At 57.4% G+C, this 27,897-nt stretch overlaps 2 protein-coding genes across 2 annotated transcripts; both read right to left on the bottom strand.

Moving 5' to 3' along the window:
* Positions 1–271: 271 nt before the first annotated feature.
* Positions 272–4,703, bottom strand: LOC116815509 (calcium release-activated calcium channel protein 1). The gene is made up of 2 exons (XM_032763937.2): positions 4,112–4,703; positions 272–2,359 (listed from the first exon to the last, which is right to left on the bottom strand). Exons 1-2 carry the CDS (start codon positions 4,358–4,360, stop codon positions 1,862–1,864), a joined length of 747 nt encoding a protein of 248 aa, XP_032619828.1. The 5' UTR covers positions 4,361–4,703; the 3' UTR covers positions 272–1,861.
* A 15,825-nt stretch (positions 4,704–20,528) lies between these two features.
* Positions 20,529–27,486, bottom strand: FBXL19 (F-box and leucine rich repeat protein 19). The gene is given in 10 exon segments (XM_075064762.1): positions 20,529–20,634; positions 20,636–20,665; positions 20,667–20,755; positions 20,758–20,784; positions 22,939–23,181; positions 23,326–23,487; positions 23,627–23,790; positions 25,511–26,217; positions 26,920–27,060; positions 27,452–27,486. Coding segments are annotated over 8 exon segments (1,362 nt in total). The 5' UTR covers positions 26,131–26,217; positions 26,920–27,060; positions 27,452–27,486; the 3' UTR covers positions 20,529–20,607.
* Positions 27,487–27,897: the final 411 nt, after the last annotated feature.

Genomic DNA, 27,897 nt, shown 5'->3' with positions numbered 1-27,897 from the left:
CCTGCTGTGGGGTGGGGGAGATGCATGCTCCCCCTGCGAGAACCCAGGAGTCCTGGCTCCCAGCCCCCTGCTCTAACCCAATAACCCCCACCCCCATCCCAGAGCCGGGGAGAGAACCCAGGAGTCCTGGCTCCCAGCCCCTCTGGTGGAAGGAGTTGGGGCCATGCATGCAGGTCCGGCTGTTAGCTAGAGACCGCTTTGCCACCAGAGAACCACATGCGTCTACAATTGCCCCAGGGCTGCCCCTGCAAATAACTCCCCAGTCGGGCCCTTTGCCAAAGACAATCGTTTATTTACAAACTGCAAAAAAAGTGACAGGCATAAAAATACCAGAAAATCCACCAGCAGAGCCCAAGGAGCTGGAGCCAGCCACAATCCCCGGCGCAGGATTGAACTGTCGGCATCAGAGGGACCAGGCAACCCCCTCGCTCTGACCACTAGACCCCACTCCCCTCCCAGCACCAGGCTGCTGCTGATTATAAGGCACTGCAGTATGGCTGTGAATTGCTCTGCATACGTTAATTTCTCAGGATCTCTTGCACAAAGTTCTGTCCTTCCAGCTAAAACACACTTTTCTGCTCACCCCCTGCAGGGCGGAGCACACAATATTATAGGCCCTACACAAAGCGCTGGCAGTTTGTTTCAATTAAGCTACTTGCCCACACACTGGCTGAATATGTGACAACATATTATAGGCCCTACAAAAACACTGGCTGGCTGTTTTGGTTAAGCAGCTGGCTGGACCTGCAACAACACATTATTACAGGTCCTACCAAAAACACTGATTTGGCAAAGCAAGATGGGCTCCCCTCCCATCCGCAGTCAATGCTGCATATCGTAGGTCCTACAAAAATATAGTCTGCTTTGCTCTGCTTAAGGACCTGTCCCCCTGTTCCTGCTTGATAGAAGCCAAGCACGAGACATATTATAGGTCCTACAGAGCTGGCTTTTGTTTTGGGTGTTGTCCTCTGCTGGGACAGGGTATGGACCATATTATCAGAGGCCTTACATTAAAGCTAGCTGCTGTTTTGTTCTCTGCAGTGGAGCTCTGGCTGTCGCTAGACAGCAAAGGTCGCTATATCAGCTAGTTAGTCATTAATTTTATTTAATGATGAATGGGGAAAAAGACACAGGACACAGGCTCCGATCCAGCCCCAGGGAGAGGGTCTGGCTGGCTTAGAGGGACACAGGGCCTCGTCATACCAACCCCCCAGCCCTGTCCTGGAGGGTTGGTATGACATGAGTTGACTGGGTCTCAGCCCAGGTGCCTCTGGGACAAGCGCCCTGCTCCCCATAGGGCTGGAGAGTCCGTCGCTGCTGAGATCCCCCCTAGGGGGCAGTGCTGAGGCAATGTGGCTGAGAATAATCCCCCAGCATCTACCCCAGCTCCAGGACTGCTGTATCTGAATGGTGGCTTAGCCCCAGATCTGTGTATGCCCCACTGCAGATCCCAGCTTGGCCGTATCTGTGTCTACACATTCCCCTGATCTGTACCTGCGCGCCCCAGACCGCACCCACCCTCCACCTTCCCAGGACGAGCCGCCGGATGGGTGCCATTACCAGCAGGGGAAGCACAGCCGGGAAGGAGAGGGGACAGGGAGTGGTTCTCCTAGCTGGCATCTCCTGGGCAGTGCCTGGTCAGGCCAGAGAAACCAGCCCAACTGGCGGCGCGATACGGAAAACCCAGCCCGAAAGCAGCAGAGGCAGGAGGAGGAGATGGCTGGGAACAACCCCAGCCGTGGATCATCCCCCAGCCAGCAGCCGTCTCAAGCAGCCACCGTCTTCCGGCCATCCCCGGGGGAACTGGCCAGCTCCAGGCACCCCCTGCGGTCAGGAGCCGGGGTAGGGGGAGGATCCGGCCTCACACAGTTTGCACCACGGTGGCCTCCCCGTCCAGCTGGTACTTAATCTTGCTGAGCTCCTCCAGCTCCTGCTGGTGCCGGTCGGTCTTGTGGCTCACCAGTGAGCGGTAGAAATGGAGGGCGAACACCACGAACACCACCCCCACCGGTACCATGATGACAGTGGAGGCCACGGCGGCATCCCAGCCACCGCCGCCCACGGGCATGAACTTGACCCAGCAGATGAGCACCACCTCGGTGAGGAAGAGGAAGATGCCCAGGGCGGTGGAGAAGCCCCAGGCCAGCTCGATGTAGCGGTGCATGCGCTCGTGGGGTGACTCGTTGACCGAGTTGAGGTTGTGGATGTTGCTGACGGCCTCGATGTTGGGCAGGATGCAGGTGCTGACCATGAGGGCGAAGAGGTGCACGGCCACAAGCACCGTCGTGCAGACGCTGAAAGCGATCAGCAGCCCCGGCGGGTAGTCGAAGTCCTCCAGCTGCACCTCCACCATCGCCACCTGCAGGGGGCGCCAGAGACACGGTCAGACCCACTCCTGGCTCCTGTGAGCCAGCCAGGCCCCTGCCCTGGGGCTGGATTGGGGCCAGGGCCTCCTAGAGGGGAAAGGTCCCATGTCCATTCCTCGCCCCCCCCAGGCCCAGATCAGAGCCAGCGCCCCCTAGAGGGGAAAGGTCCCATGTCCATTCCCCCCACACACCCTGAGCCAGCCAGTCCCCACCCTGGGGCCAGATCGGAGCCAGCGCCCCCTAGAGGGGAAAGGCCCTGTGTCCTCTCCCCCACTCCTTTAACACATCACAGCTGGAACCAAATTCCTTTCCCAGCTGCTCTGGGTGCAGGCGGGCTCAGCAAACATCAAATATTTCCCCGGCTCTGACAGCTCAGTCACTGTGTTTAATGCAGTCTCAGGCAGGGGGAATGGAGGCAGGAGGGCAGCATAATAAAGCTTGCGTTTAACCCACATGGCAGGGGTAAGGGGTGGCAGGGGGGGTGGCTTGGTGCAGTGCGTGGGGGCTTGGCAGGGGCACAAAGTGGCTCTTGGAGCTTGGCCCAGCCCTGGGGCACTGGGCAAAGCAGGGACAGGGGGGTCACATTCATGGGGTAGTGCCAGAGGGAGACACTGCCAGGGATTAAGCCCAAAGGGGGTGGGGGGTGAGCAGGATCTGCCATCCTGGGCCCTTCATCCCAGCCCCCAGAAGGGAGGGGGGCAGCTAACCCTCACAACTCCAGATTGACCTAACCCCACCCCGAGGCAAGAGGAGAGTGGGACTGGGGAGCCAGGACTCCTGGGTTCTAACCCTGACTCTGGGAGATGGGTTGTGTGGGCAGTGCTGCCCCCTACTGGAGGGGATCAGGAGCACAGGTGTTTCCCAGACTGGGGGCTGGGAACTGGAGGTCAGGCCTCCTCAATCTAATTAACACAGCCAGAGCAAACTGCCACCACCACCCAGGGGGCTGGATAAAAGCTGGTGCCCCCTAGAGGGGAGAGGCTCCAGGCCCCATTCCCAGGCTACAGCAGTAAGTTCCAGATGTCCCCCGCCTGCCCCACCCTAATCAGTTGCTGCGGTTATAGGAGTGAGATCAGGGTGGAAGCAAAATTATCTTCACAGAGAGACAGGAGGGCCTTGAAGGGGAAAGATGCTGGGCTAGCAGGGGCTGCGGGTCAGGAGTGAGGGGCACTGGCAGAGCTGGCAGGGGAGGGGCTTCTTATTTTGTTGTCAGGTCTGGCACAGTGTCACATCTGCTGGCACGTGCCACTGCCCTGGGCTCAATTAACCACAATCAACACGTGGGCCCTGGCCACAGCTCCGGACTGAGGGGAAGGAAAGGAGGTTACCAGTTACCAGGCTAGCTGGAGGAGGAGGGGCAGATCTGGGCCTGTCTGACAGTCATCATGCCCCCCCCCCACACTTCCCTGCCAGGGGATGGAACCCAGGCATCCTGGCTCCATGTCCTCAGTGAATTATTCCCTAGCTGTGGGTACCAGCCTCTAGATTAGAGGGGCTTCCTAAGTGCCCTGACCCCCCAACAGCAGCTAGTCAGGACTCCTGGGTTCCATCCCCAGCTGTGGGAGGGCAGTGGGGTCCGGTGGTTAGAGCGGGGTGCCCCAATGCCTGGGTTCTATCTCTGGGGAGGGGAGGGGGCTCTAGTGGTTAGAGCAGGGGGGGGCTGGAAGCCAGGACTCCTGGGTTCTCTCCCAGCTCTGGGAGGGGAGTCGGGTCTGGTGGGTGCCCGGATGCCGGGGTCCGCTCACCATGGCGAAGCCGGAGAGCAGGGCTGAGGTGCGACTTGAGGCCTTGAGCTTGGCCCGGCTGAGGTAGAGACGGCGCCAGTTGAGGGCGTGCAGCGAGTGCTCGTTGGCACCCATCAGCTCCAGGTAGCTGTGCCGCACGAACTCCCGGTAGGTGGGGGAGACCCCCAGCGTGTCCGCTGCCTCCGGATTCAGGGGCTCCCGCTCCCCCTCACCTCCCGGCTCCCCCTCGGCACCCCCGCCGGCCTGCATCAGGACCCCAGAGGGGAGATCCCCCGCTCGGCGGGGAGGGGAAACAGGGAGCACCCAGGCAGTGGGGGAGCAAGGCAGACTGCAGGGGAGCTCACAGGTCACCCAGGGCCAATGAGGGGCAGAGGCAGGGGGAGACCGGGATGCCCTGGTCAAGGAAGAGGGAACAGGACGGGGCAACGGGATGAGCAGGGGGCTGTACCAGGAAGCAGAGGGAAAGGAGCAGAAAGGGACCCTGCGGGATGAGGTGACCCTGTTCCAGGCAGGGGAGCAGAGGGAGGGCCCAGGGGGGTCCCTGCAGGAAGGGAGCAGGGGCCCCTGTCCCAGGAAGCCCAAGGGGGAAGTGCCGGGGTGACGGGCGGGGGCAGAAGAAGGGCCAGGGGGACTCGGATTCAGAGGGAGGCGGGGGCCCTTGTCCCGGTGGGTACCTGCAGTGAGGGGGCGAGGGTGGACTCCTGGGTGCGCCCCATGCAAGGAAGCGGGCGCGGATTGGACCGGGATTTGTCGAGGGCGGGGCCTGCCAGGATAGGCGGAGCGGGGGACCCCGGATCGGATGCGCCGGGGCGGCTTCCCAGGGTGGTTTCCCTGCAGGAAGGGGCGGGGGTGGGCCCTGTCCTGGGGGCCCGAGGGAAGCGGGGCTGGAACCCTTGCGGGCTCGTCAGCGATGCCCGGGGTGCGCGAATCCAGCCAGCCGCAGCGGGGAAGTCCGCCGGCGCCCAGGCGGGGGCAGCCGGACCTGGCTGTCCGTCCCCTCCCGGGCGGAGTTTTATAAGAGGAAGCGCCGCCGAGTAGGGGGGAGGGCGGCAATAGGGCGCGGTGGCCTTCCTCTGCGTTGCTACCTCCCCCCCCCAGCGCCTCCCCCCGCACCCGGCCAAGGGTCCGAGGGAGAGATAAAGGGACTGCGTGGGGGGCAGGGTTATCGATGGGGTGGATAGAGGGGTGGGTATATACGGGGGAGTGGATGGATGCAGGGATTTCTGTACCCCCCCGAATTTCCACCCGCCCCCCCCGGTTTTGTGGACTAGTTACAGGCAGTGTTGCCAATTTAGCAATTGTTTGGAAATTTGGATTGAAACTGAAACATTAACACACACTTCCAAAGCACATACAGTGTGTGAGAACATGGGGGTCTCTGGAGAAGTATCATGGGTTTGAGAAGTAGGACCATAGACTGGCTTCCTTATAGGGCTGGTGTGTTTTCTGACAAGTCAGAGCGTTCATGTCCGGGATGTTGGCCAACCTAATAATTTCAAATGATGATTTGTAAGCAAAGGCTAAATGAGCTCTCCCTGCCAGCTAGTGATGGGCTGTGGGGAAAGGCTTCAGGGCCAGATTATATTTGCAGTCACACCTAATCTACCTAGGTATCCAGCAAACAGAGCTGTGTTGCCCAAGTGATAGATTTTGGCTGGGATTGGGTTACAAATCACCTGAATGCCGGGGGAGGGCGGGTAAAGAAATGTTGTTCTTATTGTATGAGTAAAAGGCAGTAGAACTGTTCTTAGCCTGTGCTGATTGAGGGCATCAAGAGAGAGGGTGGGGACCTGTCCCTCTCCACCGTTTAAAGACAGAGCTGATTAGGCTCCATAGAAAGACTTTTGTTCTGTTAAGTGACCACTGCAGCTGCAATCACTGTGTTTCTGTGGGGATAGTGTTCCTGTGGAAGAGACGGCCCAGGCTGCACTAGCAGTGAGCGAGGTTCCCACACTGAGAGCTCAGCTGAAATCACCGAGAGCTGGTGGAACCTCAAGAGACCAACTTGCAGAGGTCACACTGGCAGGTGGCAGCAGAAGGTGACAGCGGAGGGCCATTGGCAACAGAGCGATGGAGTGAACGTGGCACAACGAACAACAGTGGCCAGAGTGAACAGAGAGCAGCTGGAGGAATGAGCAGGAGTGGCTCCAGGCCCCAGCACGCCAATGACATGCTTGGGGCAGCATGCCGCAGGGGGCGCTCTGCCGGTCACCGGGAGGGCGGCAGGCAGGCCACCTTTGGTGACATGCCTGCAGAGGGTCTGCTGGTCCCACGGCTCTCGTTGAGCCGCGGGACCCTCTGCAGGCACGCCTGCGGGAGGTCCACCATGGGACCGGCAGAGTGAAATGTCTAGAGCCACCCCTGGAAACGAGCAAGGTGCCTTCTTGCTCCTCACCTGGGAAGTGAACTCACATGAAAGCACCTCAGTCGCCAGTGATCAAGGACTACACTGGTGAGTGTAATCAGGCTGTTAAGAATGCTGGAGACACAACACAGTTCATGCGAACACACATGGCTGTGGCATCATACTTTCTATTTAAGCAAGAGATACCACACTCTAAAACTGGAGGCCAATGTTAAGTTCATTGTCACTAGTTCATCCTGAAGTTGAACGCTGGTTCAGAACAAGACCAGCAAATGCTCAGTATCTTTCTGCAAGAAACTCAGCTGACTGGCTAGACGCATGTTGTGCAACAGTGAAAGACTCAATAGTTGCAAAAGTGAAGAACTCTCTTACCACATTCAAAAAGTTTGCATACTTGGCTGATGAATGCACCAGTGCAAATGGCATCAAGTATCAAGTCTTTGTGTACGTTATCTTGATGTCAGAGGTAGGCCAGTAGATGCATTTCTAGGTGTTCAAGTTATAGAAGACACATCGGCTGCATCTGCGACAACCCACATCTTAGAAGAGTTAAATGCTTGTCATTGGACCCCAAACAGATGGCTGCTTGTGCATTTGATGGAGCTGCAAACTCCTCTGGAAGACATGGTGGAGAACAAGCTTTGCTCAGAGAAAAGTGTAACTCTAATCTCTCCTATACACACTGCAGAGGCCGTCTACTCCAACTAGCACTAGCACAAGCTGCAGAATCTTCAAAAGACATTTAGAAAGCTACACATTTAATGTCTTCATTTCAGCAAGAGTCCAAAAAGACTGAATATCTTGGAAAATATAGAAGATACCCTGGGACTGAAGTTCAAATTAGTCCAACCTGAGAAAACCCTCTGGCTTTCTCTTGAGCGATCCTTGGCTGTTGTGTTAAAATTACTCCAGCTGTTATTACTGGCTTTGGAAAGTATCTACCAAGATGGGATGGATCTAAGTAGTGAGGCTGGTGGATTCCTTTTGCTACTACATTCAGAGAAGACTAGTGGTATTCTCTCTCTCGGAAGTCTACTGTTGAAACCACTTGGGTCATTATACAACGCCATCCAGGCATCTGCTACAACAGTAGTCAGGTCTTTGTCCAGCAGTAGAATCTCCAGAGAGCTATCCCCTGAAAAAGTACTGGAAGAAGCAAAGACTTCAGTCAAGAAGTTGACTGATGAAGGCATTTATACTGAATCCTTAAGTGAAGAGGACAAGGAGCGTTTGTTAAGAGAACTGAAAAAGTACACAGACTTAATTCTTAAAAATCTACAACTGTGACTTCTAGATTCTACTCAACCTCTACGTAGCTTTTACAGATCCCTGTCCTATAAAACACGACAGCTGAGTGGAGTAAGGCATTACCAGCAATGGGACTGCCACGTGCTCAGGACAGAAGAGAGAATTTGAACACAGAGTGGAATATCATACAACGAATGAATGAAGATTTGACTTCAACTTCTTTTTTATCATCACTAGTGGCTCGACCCGATCTTTGTGCTCTGTTTCCTGGGAGGAAAGAAGTAGGAATTCATCTCTTGCTACTCCCACCCACAACAGCTACAGCTGAGTGTTCTTGTTCATCACTGAATAGAATTGTGTGTTCTGAAAGGAGTCGCCTTCTGCCTGACCATGTGAATGAACTAATGAGCGTATCAGCTGAAGTACTGGACACACGAGAAGCCATCAAAGATGAACGCATTGCTTTAAAGAAATTCATTAACAGAGTTGTGCAAAATTATAATAAGAAACTAAGAAGGATGCAGATGTTGTGCTTCATAGAAGGCTTGAGTAGCCACCATTACTTTGTGTGATGATTTTAAAACATGAGTTAAATCTAATAAAATGGTCATGAAACATGTATGCAGAGGGGGTGGATGGATGGATAGATGGGTTGGTAGATGGGAGGTGGGTGGGTTCATAAGGAGGTGGGTGGGTATGTATGGGAGGTGGATGGATGGATAGATGGGTGGGTAGATGGGAGGTGGGTGGGTATGTAGAGGGGGTGGATGGATGGATAGATGGGTGGGCAGATGGGAGGTAGGTGGGTATGTACAGGGGGTAGGTGGATGGATGGATAGATGGGTGGGTACATAAGGAGGTGGGTGGGTATGTATGGAAGGTGGATGGATGGATAGATGGGTTGGTAGATGGGAGGTGGGTGGGTATGTAGAGGGGGTGGATGGATGGATAGATGGGTGGGCAGATGGGAGGTAGGTGGGTATGTACAGGGGGTAGGTGGATGGATGGATAGATGGGTGGGTACATAAGGAGGTGGGTGGGTATGTATGGAAGGTGGATGGATGGATAGATGGGTTGGTAGATGGGAGGTGGGTGGGTATGTAGAGGAGGTGGATGGATGGATAGATGGGTGGGTAGATGGGAGGTAGGTGGGTATGTACAGGGGGTAGGTGGATGGATGGATAGATGGGTGGGTAGATGGGAGGTGGGTGGGTATGTACAGGGGGTAGGTGGATGGATGGATAGATGGGTGGGCAGATGGGAGGTAGGTGAGTATGTACAGGGGGTAGGTGGATGGATGGATAGATGGGTGGGTAGATGGGAGGTGGTTGGGTACATAAGGAGGTGGGTGGGTATGTATGGGAGGTGGATGGATGGATAGATGGGTTGGTAGATGGGAGGTGGGTGGGTATGTAGAGGAGGTGGAGGATGTATAGATGGGTGGGTAGATGGGAAGTGGGTGGGTATGTAGAGGAGGTGGATGGATGGATAGATGGGTGGGTAGATGGGAGGTGGGTGGGTTCATAAGGAGGGGGTGGATATGTATGGGAGGTGGATGGATGGATAGATGGGTGGGTAGATGGGAGGTGGGTGGGGTCATAAGGAGGTGGGTGGGTATGTACAGGGGGTGAATGGATGGATAGATGAGTTAGTAGATGGGAGGTGGGTGGGTACATAAGGAGAGAGGTGGGTATGACGCTCTGTACCTCTGGGGAGTACCCAGCACCTCCATGTTCATCCTTGTAAAATGGTTGTGTGGTATCCAATGCAAAATTTGTCATGTTGGGTGTCTTTGGAAGGCTCATGATGCACTGAGCATTGTTGTTATAGGGAAGTTATACGCTGTAATTTCATGTATATAGTTATGAGGTTGAAAATATGACCTCATGGCTTAAAACAAGCCCAGGCAAAACTCTCCAGGAGCAGAAGGGCAGTTCACACCTCATCAGGGCCTGGATGGGACAAACCCAGCCCAGCCTCAGAGGAAGAAAGGACACTGGCCTAGGCAGCAACAAAGGATCTGTTGGACTCTTGAGTGAGTCACCCCCCTTCCCTTGGTCAGTTTGGGGCTGTGATGAGGCAATGCTCACCTGACTCTGAACGGGGGTGGGGGGTAGTTGGGGTGGTCAAAGCCAAGAGGGAAGAAAAGACGGTAAAAGGCAGAGATGTTTGCCCTGTTCTTCCTCTCTCTTCCACCTCCATTTACCGACATCACCACCAAGCGACTGAAGCACTGATCAAAGGGGAGAGCCTGGCTGAAGAGCACCCAGCCAGCTTGTGGGGAGAAGCATTTAGGTTTGTGAGGGCACCAAAAGTGTTAAGATCAGCTTAGACTGCATTCTAGGGGGAGGAATTGCTCAGTGGTTTGAGCATTGGCCTGCTAAATGCAGGGTTGTGAGCTCAATCCTTGAGGGGGCCACTTAGGGATCTGGGGCAAAAACCAGTAGTGGGTCCTTCTAGTGAAGGCAGGGGGCTGGACTCAATGAATTTCAAGGTCCCTTCCAGTTCTAGGAGATGGGTATATCCAATTATCATTTTTATTTCATTTGATGAAATCCAACTACTTGTGCTTTGACTTATAATGACTTAAAATCTCTCTCTTGTAGTTAATACATTTCTTTGTTTATTCCACTGAAGCTGTGTGTTTGGTTTGCAGTGTGTCAGAGACTCCCCTGGGGAGAACAAGCCTGGTACATATCAATTTCTTTGTTAAATTGATTAACTCATATAAGCTTGCAGTGTCCAGCGGGAATAACTGGACACTGCAAGATGGAGGTTCCTAGAGTTGTGTCTGGGACTGGAGATATTGGCCAGTGTCATTTGGTTGCACAATCCAAGGAGCAGCTGACATGCAAGCGGCTGCACATGAACAACCCAGGAGCGGGGGTTCTCACAGCAGAGCAGGGTGAGGCTGCTTCCAGGGTCAAGGATTGGGGTGACCTAGCAGATCACCAGTCTGGGTAACCCCAGAGGGGAACGTCACAGTGGTGCAGCAAGCAGGGTCTATGTACAGCTTGTTACTCCAAGTGACGTTCACACTTTAAGCCCTGATATTTGTGATTTTAAGTGAGCCTTAACTGCAGTGGCTAAGGACAGTCAGGAGGAGGTCACCGCTTTATTATTGTCTGTCTGGTTATTTCGGGAAAGGGAGGTAGGAACAGAAAACCAGGAAAATGAGTGAAAGAAGCAACACAATTGGGAAGTTGGAGTTTTTTGGGTGGCAGGCTGCAGAAGGGAGAGGGAGCACCAGAGATTATTGCAACTGAAAGAACTGGAGACAAAAGAAAAAAGAGAGAGAGAAGAAAGAAAGGGAGAGAAAACACCAGCTGGACCTGCTAGAGAAGCAGAACCAGAGGCCTCCAACCCCAACGACTCCCGTCACTCCAAAACTCCGCAAGTGGGAACACGTATGTCCTGCATACAGCGAGGAGGACGATATTGCTGAGAATCTGAAAAGCCTTCGAGAGGCTGCGAGTCGTACATGAAATCCCTGGTGATAAAAGAGTTCCTACCCTGATTGCAAAATGAACTGGTAAAGCTTGAAATGTGTTCAATGAAATCCTTATTGAAGATGCTTTAGACTATTGCAAATTTAAAAATACTGTTTTGCAAAGTTTTCAGATTTCCCCAGAGTTAACTTTAGGATTCTTAAGAGGGCTCTGGGGATGAGCACTGGGGAATATGTGAACAAAGTGAAAGATGTGTTGGGAAAATGGGTGAGGGGTAGAGAGGTGGCAAGTTTGGAAGGAATGCTGGATCTTGTGGCTCAAGGGCATTTCTTGAGCGTATGTGAGGCTGATGTGAAGCAGTGTCTGTGGGACAAAGATGTGAAGTCTGTGGATGAGGTGGCACTTTTAGCTGATGCCTTTGAACCAACTCAGGTACCTATAGAAGGCAGGGCCCAGAAAGAGGTGGGTGGGAAGGGAGAATCCCATTTTACCCCTGGGAAGAGAGAAGGGAGTTGGGAGCCTAAACATTCTCCTACCCAAAAAATCCCTCAACTGCTAACCCCCATCCCAATCTCCTGTAAAAGCAGAAGAGCCCAGGAGGTGCCATCGGTGTAATGCCACTGATCACCTGAGGCATAAATGCCCTGTGCTGGGAGGAAGCAGGCAACCAATGGCTCCTGTTAGTTCTGCTGTCCTCACCACACAGCTCCCCCAGGCAATCGAAACCTGTCATATCGACTTGGTGAGATTACCCTTTGCAGAACCAGACATGGAGCACGTTAAGGTTGTCACAGTTGATGGCAGGAGTACTTGGGGCAAAGGGATACAGGGGCCCAAATCTCTCTGGTTAAGCCGAGTGTGGTCCCAAAGGCCAGCATATTACCTGGCTAAATGGCAGAGACTGTGGGGGTGGGCAGAAGCAGATTCCTAGTACCACTAGCTGAAATCCATGTGGTGTGGGAAGGTTTGGAAAGTGTTGTGACTGGGGGGGGTGATGCCGGCCAGGGAGAGAACTGTCCAGGTTATCAGCTACCATCACGTTGCCGCTGAACCAAAGGCAGACCCCGCCCTAGGGAGCAGAGAGAAATGTGTCCCAGAGGGGAGCCCAGAGGAGGGTGATGGGATCTCAGAAACCACTGAGGTCGGTGAGGGGTCCTGTGACTCTAACACACGGAAGCAGGGGGCTTCCAAGCATGGGAGGGGCTGAGACTGGCTCCTTTCCAGCAGAAGGCAACATGCCCTCAGGCACGGGGGCAGGAGAGGGGTTGTCAGGGATTAAGGAAACTGTCCCGGTTGTTCACTGGCAGAGCTCTGCAGCTGAGCAAGGGATAGAGCCCTTCCTAGGCAGCCCAGAGAACTGTGTCGGGGGGGCAGAGGAGGAGACTGGGGAAGGGATAGTGGGGGTACAGGAATGGCTCCTCACTGGTCACGTGGGGCAGCATGCCCAGGACACTCGGGGGATGGCTGGGTCAGCATCTGGGCACCCAGGCACTCAGCCTGTGGCCCATGTTTTGAGAGGGAACCGCGTGACCGACCTGGAGGGGAGCAGTCACACAGCTGACTTCTCAGGGACGGAGACAGGGGTGGCGGAGGGGTCCTGTTATTTCGGATCAGTTTGTGGATAATAACTGTGTCTCTTTACATCAGGATGCAGCTCCAACGCCTGCGATAACAGGGGAGTTGGGACCAGGAAATGGCCAAGTGACAGTTTGCCAGAACACAAATGACCCAACGGACTGAGAAGGGGGTGTTTTCCTCCAGGCTGGTGAGACACAGAGCAGTTAGGGGAAAGCTGCTGCGAAAAGGTGACTCTGATCGAAGGGTGGACACGCCTGCCCAGAGAGCACAGAGCACAGCCCTCAAGGGGGCAGGGAAGGACTCAGTGCTGGGAGGGGGAAACGCCAGGTAACCCCAAAAGGAGAGCTGGATTTTCTGCATATGTACAGCCCTGGGGTGAAGAGCCCACTCCCCAAAGCCAATGTGCAGGATCCCCCTGAACACCAATTGTGCCAGACCCTGAGGCACCAATATTTCAGAAACATGATGAAATGAAGAGCCCACACAGAGGGGAACACTGGAGGGAAGGAAAAGCCAGTGACTGATGACATATGAGAGGGTCAAAGGACACCCTGGGTAATGAACAAAGTAACCTCAAATGACACTATCTGAGCAGAGGGCGCGGTATCATAAAGATACTTGTAAATGCACATTTGAGATAAAAATGTTGGTATTAATGCTATGTTTTGGGGACAAGAATTTTGACATGGACGTTGAACCTTCTGATAATGCTACTTTTCAATTAATACAGGGGGTGGTTAGATGGGTGGTGGGTAAGTGATGAGAGGTGGGTGGGTAGGTACAGGGGGTGGGTGGATGGGTGGATAGATGGGTGAGTAGATGAGAGGCAAGTGGGTATGTACAGGGGTGGGTGGATGGATGGATGGATGGGACGTGGGTGGGTTCATAAGGAGGTGGGTGGGTATGTATGGGAGGTGGATGGATGGATAGATGGGTGGGTAGATGGGAGGTGGGTGGGTATGTACAGGGATGGGTAGATGAGAGGTGGGTGGGTGGATGGATGGATGGGTGGGTAGATGAGAGGCGGGTGAGTATGTACAGGGGGTGGGTGGATGGATGGATAGATGAATGGGTAGATGGGAGGTAGGTAGGTATATAAGGAGGCGGGTGGGTATGTACAGGGGGTGGATGGATGGATAAATGGGTGGGTAGATGGGAGGTGGGTGGGTATGTCTAGGGGGTGGGTGGATGGATGGATCGGTGAATGGGTAGATGGGAGGTAGGTAGGTATATAAGGAGATGGGTGGGTATGGACAGGGGGTGGATGGATGGATGGATAGATGGGTGGGTAGATGAGAGGAGGCTGGGTATGTACGGGGGGGGTAGATGAGAGGAGGCTGGGTATGTACAGGGGGTGGGTGGATGAGAGGTGGGTGGGTACATAAGGTGGTGAGTGAGTATGTCCAGGGGGTGGGTGGATGGATGGATCTGTGAATGGGTAGATGCGAGGTGGATTATGCGTATTTACGTGGATGGAGGAAGGGAGAACTAGGCAGAAATGATGAGATGGATGGATGAGGACAGATGCACAGATGCTCAGAGTAGCGACTGGAGCTCCTGACATGCAACCATCCTGCTTCTGGTGCCGGGACGTGGGGCTCTGGTGCCAGGGAGGCAGAGGACTGGGGTCCAGCCTTGAGATTCTGAGATTTAATAACGAATATTGAGCCTTCTGAGAAACTCTCATCCCAACTGGGTTGGGCTGGGAGCCAGGACTCCTGGGTTCTATCCCCAGCTCCAGTAGGAGAGTGAGGTCTAGTGGTCAGAGCAGAGGCAGGGGCTGGCAGCCAGGACTCCTGGGTTCCACTTGAGACTCTGCCTATGTAATTTGCATGTAAACCAGTGTCAGGCTGTTTACCCATCTATAAAATGGGCATCTCAAATCTACTGAAGGGAAATTGAGTTAATTAATGTTCCTTACAGGCTATGAGGGACTTCTCCACCTCAAACTCACCTACTCTGGTTTCAGGGACGCCTCGGCCAATCAGGGCACAATTTCTATTCCTTCAGGCAAATTCTTCTCGGGGGTCAAGCTAATTTCCCGTCCGCGGGGCCCAGAGGCTCTCAGATGCGGAAAGGGAGAGGAACCATTAGCCCATGTAGTTTGATCTCCTACATAGCCCAAGCCAGAGACATTCACTCCATGATTTCTGCCAAGAGTGCAAAGCTTGTAGGGTGACTGCCCAGCGTCGCCTTTGACCCCCAAGTCACTGAAAAGGCATCCCAGTGCTCTAGGGCAGTATGTAGGGGGGTGACCAGATCGATGAGTGGGTAGATATGGGGTTGGATACAGGGTTGAGTAGATAGGTATATACACAGATGGGTAGATGGATGGATGTGGGTGGATAGATCCTAGGGCTGTCAAGCAAAAAAAGATAATCATAATTAATCATGCAATTAATTGCATTGTTAAACAATCCTAGAATATCATTTATTTAACTATTTTGGATATATATTTTCAAATATATTCACTTCAGTTACAACACGGGTTACAAAGTGGACAGTGCTCACTTTATATTTATTTTTGATTATAAATATTTGCCCGGTTAAAAACAAAAGAAATAATATTTTTCCATTCACCTAATACAAGTTCTGTGGTTCAATCTCTTTATTATGGAAGTTGAACTGACAAATGTAGAATTATGTACAAAAATATAACTGCATTCAAAAAGTCCACTCAGCCCTGGTCAGCCAATTACTCAGACAAACAAGGGTGGTTACAATTTGCAGGCAATAATGCTGCCTGCTTCTTGTTTACAATGTCCCCTGAAAGTGAGAACAGGCGTTCGCATGGCACTGTTGTAGCCAGCGTTGCAAGATATTTACGTGCCAGATGCGCTAAAGATTCATAGGTTCCTTCATGCTTCAACCCCCCTTCCCGAGGACGTGTGTCCATGCTGATGACGGGTTCTGCTCGATAACAATCCAAAGCTGCGCGAACCGACGCATGTTCATTTTCATCATCTGAGTCAGATGCCACCAGCAGAAGGTTGATTTTCTTTTTTGATGGTTCAGGTTCTGTAGTTTCATCTGAGCGTTGTTCTTTTAAGATTTCTGAAAGCATGTGCCACACCTCATCCCTCTCAGATTTTAGAAGGCTCTTCAGATTCTTAAACCTTGCGTTGAGTGCTGTAGGTATCTTTAGAAATCTCACATTGGTGTCTTCTTTGCATTGTCAAATCTGCCACGAAAGTGTTCTTAAAATGAACGTTAGCTGGGTCATCATCCGACATGGCTATACATGAAATATATGGCAGAATGTGGGTAAAATAGAGCTGGAGACATACAATTCTTCCCCTAAGGAGTTCAGTCACAAATTTAATTAACACTTTTTTTAACGGGCGTCATCAGCATGGAAGCATGTCCTCTGGAATGGTGGCCGACGTATGAAGGGGCATACGAATGCTGGCTACAAAAGTGCCACGCGAACACCAGATCTCACTTTCTGATGACATTGTAAACGAGAAGCAGGCAGCAGTATCTCCTGCAAATGTAAACAAACTTGTTTGTCTGAGTGACTTGCTGAACAAGAAGTAGGACTGAGTGGACTTGTAGGCGCTAAAGTTTTACGTTGTTCTGTTTTTGAATGCAGTTATGGAACAAAAAAAATCTCCATGTAGAAGTTGCACTTTCACAATACAGAGATGGCACTACAGTACTTGGAGGAGGTGAACTGAAAAATACAATTTATCCTTTTTACAGTGCAAATATTTGTAATAAAAATACCATAAAGTGAGCCCTGTACACTTCGAATTCTGTGTTGTAATTGAAATCAATATATTTGAAAATGTAGAAAAAGGATCTAAAAATATGTAATACGTTTCGGTTGGTATTCTATTAACAGCGCGATTAAACCTGGATTAATCTCAATTAATTTTTTGAGTTAATCACGTGAGTTGACTGTGATTAATCGACAGCCCTAATAGATACATACAGGGGTGGGTGGATAAATGGGAATCTATGGGGATGGCTGGGTACATATCTAAAGGGTTGGGTGGGTGGGTAGATACAGTGACAGATGGGCGGGTATCTAAAGGAAAGAATGGACACACGGATGGAGGGATACACACAAGGCTCGGTGGGCATGTCCCAGGAGGGAGGGATGGCCAGACCTAGGACTGGATGGGTACCTTCAGGGCGGGGTGGAGGGATGGGTACCTTTGGGGCAGGGTGGATGGACGGGTACCTTCGGGGCAGGGTACCTTCGGGGTGGGGTGGAGGGATGGGTACCTTCGGGGCAGGGTACTTTCGGGGCAGGGTAGATGGATGGGTACCTTCAGGGTGGGGCGGAGGGGTGGGTACCTTCAGGACGGGTACTTTCAGGGCAGGGCGGGTACCTTCAGGACGGGTACCTTCGGGGCAGGGTGGAGGGATGGGTACCTTCGGGGTGGGGTGGATGGATGGGGGCAGGGCGGAGGGACAGGTACCCTCGGGGCGGGGCGGAGGGACAGGTACCTTCGGGGCAGGGCGGAGGGACGGGCACCTCAGGGGATGTCTGTTAGATTAAAGAGACAAACCGTAATTACAGAGGCCTGTCCTCGTAACAAGTTGGATTTTGTCTAGCAGGGCTGGGAGTCCCTCAGGGCAGGGAGTCCCTCAGGGCAGGGACCGGCCCCAGCGGGGGCCCTGCAGTGCCCAGCCCAATCTTGGCTGGGGTCCATGTGGCACCTGTAAGCACCCCCCCGCTGCCCCTCCCCCCCCAAGAACCAAGCTAAACCAAAAAAAGTAGAAAAAAAAAACGAAACGATATAAAAACCACGACATTTTTCCAGCAAATGTAAAAGGAAAAAAACAAAAAAAATTAAAATAGAAATAAATAAAAAACCAAACAATTTTTATTTTGCATTTTTTGGCAGAAAAATGGAAGGGGGGAAATATATAAACAAGGCTTAACGACCAAAAACCAGCAATTTCTTTTTTTGATTTTTGTTTTTTTAAATCGCAAACAGTATAGTACAATGCAGAAGTCCGCCTGCTTGGGAGCGGCTGGCTGGGCCGCAGAGGGGCTGGCGCCGACGAGGAGAACTGGGACTGGGTACTTCTGAAAACCCAGGGAGGGGGGCGAAGGAAAACTTTGGTCCGTTGGCTGGGGTTAGAGTCAGTCTAGAGGGAAACGGGGCTGGGGGGGACCAGGAAACGTGAAGAAATTCGCGGCTGGTGCTGCAAGCTCACACGGCGGATGCGATTCCCAGCACAGTGAGGGAGAGACTGTCTTTAGGGTGGCTCCCGGGGAATGGGTGGGAGGGGTTTGGGGGGGATCAGTGGGCGGTCTGGGTTACCCCTAAGAGGAATGTGGGTGTGATCAGGGCTGCGGAGGGGATGGGTTTGTGTCTCTGGGTAGGGCCGGCTCGCTCGTGGGGAATCTGGCTCCGGTTCGAAGAGGAATCTATCTGTAGGGTTCTGTCTGTCTTGGGATCGCCACATGTGTCTGTCTGCCTACAGGACCTGTCGATGGATCACCACGTGTCCATCTGTCTGGAAGATCTCTCTGAGGGACTGCCACATGTCGTTGGGATCCATCCATGGGTCTGTCTGGGATCTCTCTGAGGACTGTCACGTGTCTGTGGGATCTGTCCATGGGTCTGTCTGGGGGATCTCTCTGAGGGACAGCCACGTATCTATGGGATCTGTCCATGGGATCACTGCGAGTCTTGGGATCCGTCCATGGGTCTGTCTGGGGATCTCTCTGAGGGACTGCCACGTGTCTGTGGAATCTGTCCATGGGATCACTGCAAGTCTGTGGGATCCGTCCATGGGTCTGTCTGGGGATCTCTCTGACGGACTGCCACGTGTCTGTGGATCTGTCCATGGGTCTGTCTGGGGGATCTCTCTGAGGGACTGCCACGTATCTGTGGGCTCTGTCCATGGATCACTGCGAGTCTGTGGGATCCGTCATGGGTCTGTCTGGGGGATCTCTGAGGGACTGCCACGTGTCTGTGGGATCGCCACGTCCATCCGTCCATGGGATCGCTGTGTCCATCTGTCTGTCACTCTCTCAGGCTCTACCCATCTGTCTATGGGACCCATCCGTCTCTCAGCTCTGCCGTCTGACCTTCCCAATACTCCCTCTTGCGCCCAACCCGTAGCAGCAGCGTTAGCCCAACGTGCCTGCTGGGATTTCTCTCCAATATTTAAACTTCTTTTAAACCTGAGACATTCCATAAAAACATCTGCTTCAAACTACCCCAACGCAGAGCCAGGCTGAACCGGGGACCCCGCCCCCGATCCTGCGGAGGGGGAAGGGTTAGCCAGCCCTGGCCCGCCAGGAGTCTGCATGGGTGTTGTCACTCGAAAGAACAGGGAAACTGACAGGACGGGAGTTACTGAGGGGGGTAAGCTAGGGGGCCTTAGGCCCGGCCCCCCCTTAGGAGGGAGGGGGGCGGTTGGAGAAGAGATCAGGCCCCCACAAGTAGGAGGAAGAGACAAGGGCCCTACAGGGGAGGGCGCGGCCCCTGCTTAGCAATGAAAGACACAACGCAGCGGGAGAGGGGAGGGGAATACCGCAGAGGGGGTCTCAGAAGGGCCGGCGGCGGGGGCGGTGGGGAAGCTATGTGGACCCCCCCCCGATTCCTCTTAACCCTTTACAGCCAGCATCCCAACTTGGGGGGGGGAACGTGCCCCAAAACAGATCCAGCCTTAAGGGTCCCCGTCAAGCCCATCAGCTGGGGATCCCCACTACCAGACCACGCTGCCTCCCCAGCTCCGACAATCGCTCCATCCCCAAGAGGGGGTGCCCACAGGGGGCTAGGGACGACCGGACATTTTCCTTGGCCTTTAAAAACTGAACAGAACAAAAACAGGGGAGGGGGGGAATACCTTTTCCTTTGCGTCTTTCGCCTCGGCGGCAGAACTACAGCTACAATTCAAGTAACGCATTAGCCGGGGGTGGGGTGGGTGTTTCAAGTAACAAAAGGAAGGTCGCCTGCCCCGCCCTGCCCCCAACCTCCCAGATGCGCAGCAGGACGGCTGCCCCCCAACAGCCGCCCCACAGAGAGAGGATGCCACCGGCCCCCTTCCCCAGCTGCCCAAATCTGGACTGGGGTCTCCCCACCTGCCAGGCCGTCCCCACACCCCACAAACCAAAGGGCCAGACACCCCTCTCCTTGGGCACGGAGCACGGTGCCCCCCATCCCCCTCCACTGATCCACAGGTAGAACCGCTGCCCTGCTCCGCGCAAGCCACGCCCCCTTCCCGCCAAGTGGGAGGAGCCAGGGGAAGCGTAACCGTTTCGAAAAAGGAGGTTCAAGTTTTGGGCCTGGGAGGGGGATCCCCAGCCCCCTCCCCCGCAGCTGAAGGGGGAGGGGCATTAAGGAGGCCCCCCTGCCCCGGGAGGAAATCCAGACGCTGCCCCCGCAAAGTGGTTATTTAAAGCTGGTTATCCATGGGGGTGGGAGCATCGGGCAGGGGCGGGCTGCCCCCCAGGAGTGTAAGTGTGTGGGATAAACCATCAGTGCTAGAGCCCCCCACAGAGGGGCTGCGGTGGTGGGAGGGGGCCAGATCCAGTAGCCAACACATGGCAACGGATACAACCAATTCCAAAGGCAGCACGCTGAGAAGCTGGGGGGGGAGGGGGGGTTTAAAGGGGGAGGAGATGTGCCCACCAGTACCAGTGCATTCCTCCCCCGCATCCTTGCTTCCACCCCCCGGAGGGCAGTACCCACTCCAATCAGCCCCCCCAGACACCCCAAATGGGATCGCCCTCCCAAATCAGAGATGGGTGGGGAGCCAGGTCCACCCCCCAGTTCCCCGCTTGCCCCCCCAGCCCCGGAAGCTCCCGGCCCCGCCCCATGATTCAGTGCATGGCTTTAGTGAAAAGTCTCTTCAAGTCTGTGGCGCAGCCTGGCCCCAGCCCGGCTTTAGCTGTCTTTGATCAGCAATTTCTCCCTCAGGGCAGCGGAAGGGCGGCCCGGCAAGGTGGGGGGGCCGGGGCCGCGAGTCTCGCGAAGCGGGCACAGCCCTCGGGGGTGACGTGGCGGCAGGAGCGCAGATCGATGCGGGAGAGGGCGGGCAGCGTCGGAAGAGAGGCAGACACTTGGTCCGTCAGGCGGTTAACACCCGTGGGGAAGAGAAGGGGGAATGAGACCCGGGGCCTTGCCCTCTAGGGGCGCCGGCTCCCATCCGGTCACAGGGCAGGTGGGGAATGAGACCCGGGGCCTTGCCCTCTAGGGGCGCCGGCTCCCATCCGGTCACAGGGCAGGTGGGATGAGAGCCGGGGCCTTGCCCTCTAGGGGGCGCCGGCTCCCATCCCGGTCACAGGGCAGGTGGGGAATGAGACCGGGGCCTTGCCTCTAGGGGGCGCCAGATCCAATTAACTCCGTAATAGGAACAGTGGTCCGTCAGAGAGTTCTGGATGGGGCTGGCAGGGGGTTGCGGGTCAGGAGTGAGGGGCACCGCAGAGCTGGGGGAGGGGGGTGGGGGCAGAGCTGGGCTAGCAGGGTGCGAGTCAGGAGTGAGGGGCATCGGCAGAGCTGCAGGGGAGCAGGGCTGGGCTGGCAGGGGCTGCAAAGGTCGGGTGAGTGAGAGGCATCAGCAGGGCGGGCTGGCAGGGGCTGCGGGCTGGGCGGTGAGGGGCCTGGCAGGGCTGGGGGGGAGGACCCAGGCTGGACTGGCAGTGGCTGCAGGTCGGGAGAGGCACCGACAGGGCTGAGCTGGCAATGGCTGCGGGCCGGGCGAGGGGCCCTAACAGGGCTGGGAGGGAGGGGGATGAGCCCAGGCTGAGCTGGCAGGGGCTGCACGTCGAGCGTAAGGGGCACCGGCAGAGCTGGGGGGCAGGGCTGGGCTGGCCAGGGGTGCAGTGTCGAGAGTGAGAGGCATCAGCAGGGCTGTGGCTGGCAGGGCTGTGGGCTGGGCAGAGTGAGGGCCCGCAGGGCTGGGGGGGAGGACCCCAGGCTGGACCTGGCAGTGGCTGCAGGTCGGGAGAGGCACCGAGGGCTGAGCTGGTAATGGCTGCGGGCCGGGCATGAGGCCCCCTGGCAGGGGCTTGGGAGGGGGGAAAATGGACCCAGGCTGGGCTGGCAGGGGCTCCACACCGAGCGAAAGGGGCACGGCAGAGCTGGGGGGGGCTGGCTGGCAGGGGCTGCAGGATCAGGAGTGAGAGGCATCAGCAGGGCTGGGCTGGCAGGGGCTGTGGGCTGGCCTGAGGGGCCCGGCAGGGCTGGGGGGGGGACCCCAGGCTGGACTGGCAGTGGCTGCAGGTCGGGAGAGGCACCGGCAGGGCTGAGCTGGTAAATGGCTGCGGGCCCGGCGCATGAGGGCCCCCTGGCAGGGCTTGGGAGGGGGGGAAATGAGCCAGGCTGGGCTGGCAGGCGGCTCCAACACCGAGCGAAAGGGGCACTGGTAGAGCTGGGGGGGCTGGGCTGGCAGGGGCTGCAGGTCAGGAGTGAGAGGCATCAGCAGGGCTGGGCTGGCAGGGGCTGTGGCTGGCCTGAGGGGCCCGGCCAGGGCTGGGGGGAGGACCCCAGGCTGGACTGGCAGTGGCTGCAGGTCGGGAAGGCACGGCAGGGTGAGCTGGTAATGGCTGCGGCCGGGCAATGAGGGCCCCTGGCAGGGCTTGGGAGGGGGGGAAAATGAGCCAGGCTGGCTGGCAGGGGCTCCACAACCGAGCGAAAGGGGCACTGCAGAGCTGGGGGGGGCTGGGCTGGCAGGGGCTGCAGGTCAGGAGTGAGAAGCACCAGCAGGGCTGGGGGCAGCAGGGGCTGTGGGTCAGACATGAGGGGCCGTGGCAGGGCTGGGCTGGCAGGGGCTGCAGGCTTGGGCCGTGAGGGCCCTGCAGGGCCTGGGGGGCGGAAATGAGCCAGGCTGGGCTGGCAGGGGCTGCACGTCGAGCGTAAGGGGCACTGGCAGAGCTGGGGGGGGGCAGGGCTCGGCTGGCAGGGGCTGCAGGTCGGGAGTGAGAGGCAATCAGCAGGGCTGGGCTGGCAGGGGCCTGCGGGCCGGGCGTGAGGGGCCTGGCAGGGCTGGGGAGGTGGAGCCCAGGCTGGGCTGGCAGTGGCTGCAGGTCGGGAGTGAGAGGCGCCGGCAGGGCTGGGCTGGCAGTGGCTGCAGGTCGGGAGTGAGAGGCGCCGGCAGGGCTGGGCTGGCAGTGGCTGTAGGTCGGGAGTGAGAGGCGCCGGCAGGGCTGGGCTGGCAGTGGCTGCAGGTCGGGAGTGAGAGGCGCCGGCAGGGCTGGGCTGGCAATGGCTGCAGGCCAGGTGTGAGGTCCCGGTGCTCACCGGAGAGGTTGATCTCGGCGAGGCTGTCGCGGAGGGGCGAGTTAGCAGCGGTCAGCAGGTTGACGGACTGGTCACCCACGTGGTTGCAGTGGCTCAGGTCCAGCTTGGCGAGCTGGGGCGTGTGCCGGACGACGAGGCGCAGCGAGGAGTCGGTGATGTCCAGCCCCGACAGACGCAGCTCGGAGACGTTCTGCAGCCGGCCCCGGCTCTCGGTCTGACCTGGGGGAGCAGGAACAGGTCGGCTCCTGGCAGCATGGCGCCCCCTGGTGCCGCATTGGGGAACAGCACCCCCGTGAACCCCTGAACTCTGTGGCACTTCGCCCCCTGGTGCCACACTGGGGCATGGCACCTCCTAGCACCTACCTGGCTTGCTGTCCGTGGGTGGCAGCAGCAGCTCCCGGAGGTGCGAGTCCTTGACATCCTCGATCCAGCGCAGGTCGAGCAGCCTCAGCGAGGGGAAGCTGGCGGTGCTCAGCGCCGAGACGGAGCACCACGAGCAGCCCGTCAGGACCAGCTCCCGCAGGCCTGCAGGGGGCAGCAGAGAGATGCCGCGTCAGGGAGAGAACCCAGGAGCACCCGGCTCCCATTGCCTCACCAGGCCCCACTCCCCTCCCGGAGCTGGGGAAAGAACCCAGCAGTCTTGGCTCCCAGCAGCACCCCCTACCCTGTAGCCTATTGATGAGCCACATGAGCTGCTTCTTGGAGATGTTGGTCCAGCTGAGGTCGAGGCTGGCCGGCTGCCGGCGGATGATGCCGCTCAGCATAGACGGGGTGATCGACTTCCGGCGGCTCAGGTCGATGTGGGTCCAGAGGCGCTTATCACAGCACCTGCGGGGTGGGGGTAGGGGTGGGCGTGGAGAAACTTAGAGAGCACCACTACTACTGTCAGTACGGTAGCAGCACCAGCATCCCATCTGTGCCCTAATACGATCAACAGGGTAAGAGTTCCAGCACTCATCCCATCTAGCACAGCTTCCACCCGGAGCACTAATACAATCAATACGGTAATAGCACCAGCCAGCCGCCACCGCTGCTTCCTCTGAATCCGGGAAAACTGTATTAATTCAGTAACAGAAAGAGCACCAGCCCTACCTCCTTTAATACAATCAATACGGTAATAGCACCAGCTGAGACCTCATCTAATATGATCAATAGGGTAGGGTTACCAGCTTCTCCCCACTATGCTGGTATATAAGGCCCTACTTGATTTGCAATATTGTCAACCCCTAATTCTGTCAGCTGGGAACCCTGGCTGTGGGCCCCCCCGGGGGCTCCCTCTCTCAGCCCCCCCACCCCCCGCGTTAATGACTGTAATACAGGTGCAGAAAGATGTCTGGTTATCAAAAAGATAGGTCAGCGGCATCACATAATACTTGTTCCAGCCAATGTCTCTGAAACACATGGCTCTTCCAATCGCTGCCGTTAACAAAGGTCTGTTAGTATTTCGCCGGGACTTTCCATGTCTTGGCCGCCACTCAGCCGCAAGCATTGGACAAGCATCCCAGGACTCAAGCAGGGCCGCACTCATACAGGCAATACGGTGAGAGCAACACATGTCACCATCTCTAATACAATCAATAGGGTAAAGGCACCGGTTTCCAGCCAGTACACTAATACAGTCAATACGGTACAGTAACGCGGCCCCACCCTCACTCCCGGGCAGCAAAGCGCGACCCTGCAGCCCCCCCGTGTGGCCAGAGAGACCATTGCACCCTCTGCAGCGCCCCAGGGACCCACCCTGCCACCTCTCCCCGCCCCAGGGACTCTCAGCCCCCCCATCACCTACTGCCCCACCCCTGCCCCCCAGGGACCCACAACCCCACCACCCGGCACCTACTGCCCCACATCTCACCCATGGGACCCGCAGCCCTACTTCTGCCCCCCAGGGACCCACAGCCCCCCCAGCACCTAGGGCTCCATGTCCCGCCCATGGGACCCACAGCCCCACCTCTTCCCCAGGGACCCACAGCCCCCAACCTGCCCCCAGAGACCTATCACCTCACACCTTGCCCATGGGACCCCTACCTCCCGCCCCATGGGACCCACAGCCCCCCGACCCACCCTCCCAAGACCTGCTGTCCCATGGGACGTCTACACCCTGTGCCCAGGGACCCCCCCAAAGCCCCACACTCCTCCCCCTGCCCTCAGTGACACTCTCCTTCCCCACTCTTATCCCCCCCAAGGCTGCAATCCTGACAGCCCCACACCAGACTCCGGTTAGGGCTTGGGAAAGCAGCCACTCAAACATGGCACCCCCTAGTGCCACCTTCAGGCATCGGGGCAGCCTCAGCTGCCAGGGGAGAGCGCCTCCTGCTCAGCCCGCCCCCACTCCCCCTAGTGGTGCACTTGGGACCTGCGTGTTGCCCAGCACCCCCTAGTGGTGTACAGGGTTCCTACAGCTTGCCAACCTCCACCCTGCCCCCTAGTGGCGTAGTGAAGTACTTCAACACCCTTCCCAGCACCACAGTGTCCCCTACAGGGGCCTCGGGGGATTGCAGCTCCTTGGCGCCCCCCTGCCCAGCGTGGCACTGCACCCGCCCGCGCTTACCATCGGCTCCAGGTCCGACACACCCGCATGCAGACGCAGAGCTCGCGGTAGCTGAGGTGCTGGAAGACGGCCAGCCAGACGTCACGCTGCATGACGTGGTCCGAGCCGCTGTCCAGGGGCAGCGAGTCCGGCTCGGGGCTGTCTGGGGGCGGGCGCACCACGTGCCGCTCCAACTGCAGCAGGGGCTTGGGGGGCGAGGGCACCAGGGGCCACTGGAGGAACTGAGTCCGGGCCACCATGTGCAGGCCCGTCTGCCCGGCCGGCCGACCCCCCTTCCGGCCCCCGGCCTGCTGCTTGGCTCGCTCACTCCCCCTGCTGGCGGCCCGGTGGTGGTTCTCCTTCTCCTGACAGTTCGCCCGCTGCCCCTTGGGCTGCTTGCCATTGCGGGCCGCCTCCGAGCCCCCGTTGCGGCCTTCTTCCTCCTCCTCCTCATCCTCCTCCTCGCTGGCGCTGAAGCCGAGGGCGGCCAGGCGCTGGGCCCGGGAGGCGGGCGAGGTGGCCCGGCTGGAGCCCCCGCCCCCGCTGGAGCCCTCCGAGCCCCGCGAGTCCGTGTCCGAGTCCGAGTCGGAGCTGGAGCTGGAGCTGCTGCTGTTCTTCACCCGCTCCAACATCTGGCACATCTGCTTGAAGCGCTCCAGCTTCTCCCGCTGGTGAGACTTGTCCGACTGGGCAGAAGGCTCCAGCGGTCCCTGAGGTGCCTTGGTTTTCTGGGGGGGGTGGAGGGGGATTATGGAAAACGGACCCCTCCCCTCTAGAGGGCACCGGCTCGGATCCAGCCCCAGGGCAGGGGACTGGCTGGCTCAGGGGGCAGGGAAAGGGACATGAGGCCTCTCCCCTCTAGGGGGCGCCGGCTCCCATCCAACCACAGGGCAGGGGACTGGCTGGCTCAGGGGGCAGGGAATGGGGCCTCTCCCCTCCAGGGGGCACCGGCTCCCATTCAACCACAGGGCAGGAGACTGGCTGGTTCAGGGGGCAGGGAATGGGACATGGGGCCTCTCCCCTGTAGGAGGCGCTGGCTCCCATCCGGCCCCAGGGCAGAAGACTGGCTGGCTCAGGGGGCAGGGAATGGGACATGGGGCCTCTCCCCTGTAGGAGGCGCTGGCTCCCATCCGGCCCCAGGGCAGAAGACTGGCTGGCTCAGGGGGGCGGGGAACGGGACATGGGGCCTTTCCTCTCCACGGGGCACCGGCTCCCATCCAACCACAGGGCAGGAGACTGGCTGGTTCAGGGGCCAGGGAATGGGACATGGGGCCTTTCCTCTCCACGGGGCGCTGGCTCCCATCCAACCACAGGGCAGGGACTGGCTGGCTCAGTGCGGCAGGGAAATAGGACATGCGGCCTCTCCCCTCTAGGGGGCGCCGGCCCTGATCCAGCGCCGGGGGGGGTGGGGGGCTCCGGTCTGCTCTCACCTCCAGGTCGCTGGGGCCAATCTGGCTCAGGTGGATGGTCGAGTGGGAGATGGACCCTTTCACCTCCAAGTCGCCGCTCCCCACACGGCCCCAGCTCGGCAGCGGCGGCACCTTGTTCCCCTCCGACGGCTGCTCGGAGGCCTGCGGGGGCAGCGAGCAGGGCAGGTCTCAGCAGGGAGGCCAGCAGGGCTGTGCCCCTCGGGGGAGGCCCACGGGACACCCCCAGCGCTGGGCAGCCCCCCCTCCCATCCCAACGCGCGCCCAGAGAGCCCGCCACCGACTAGCCCGAGCTGCGACTCCAGGGGTAATTGACAGATACGTCAATATCAGGGATGGAAAAGAAACCAGGGCCTGGAGCCTCTCCCCTCTGGGGGGCGCTGGGTCTGACCCATCCCCAGGCCAGGGGCCTGGCAGGCTCAGGGAGGGGAGGAGAAGCGGGGACTGGGACCCAGGGCCTTTCCCCTCTGGGAGGCGCTGGCCTCCCCTCCTCCTGGGCACAGAACGGGGCAGCTGGAAGATCAGAGCCACTCACCTTCTTCAAGTGTTTTTCCCGCCCACCTTTCAACTGCAAAAAGACAGTCACAGAAAGACACAGTTATACAGAGCCAGGACTCCTGGGTTCTAGCCCGGCTCTGGGAGGGCAGTGGGGTCTAGTGGTTAGAGCAGGGGAGCTGGGAGCCAGGACTCCTGGGTTCTAGCCCGGCTCTGGGAGGGGGTGGGGTCTAGTGGTTAGAGGGGAGGTGCAGAGAGCCAGCTCTGGGAGGGGGGCGGGTCTAGTGGTTAGAGCAATGGGGCTGGGCTCTAGGACACCTGGGTTTTATCCCTGGTTCTGGGCAGGGAGGAGGGGGCTCTGGTGCATTGGGGCTGGGAGTCAGGACTCCTGGGTTCTATCCCTGGCTCTGGGAGGGGCGTGGGGTCTGGTGGATTATAGCTGGTGAGGGGGCTTGGAGCCAGGACTCCCGGGTTCTGGTGTGGGGT

Source organism: Chelonoidis abingdonii, chromosome 4 (genome assembly GCF_003597395.2).
Source record: "Chelonoidis abingdonii isolate Lonesome George chromosome 4, CheloAbing_2.0, whole genome shotgun sequence".
In the NCBI taxonomy this organism is placed as follows: Eukaryota; Metazoa; Chordata; order Testudines; family Testudinidae; genus Chelonoidis; species Chelonoidis abingdonii.
The sequence above is the reverse complement of the archived record's forward strand: the minus strand, read 5'-3'. Positions and strand labels throughout refer to the sequence as shown.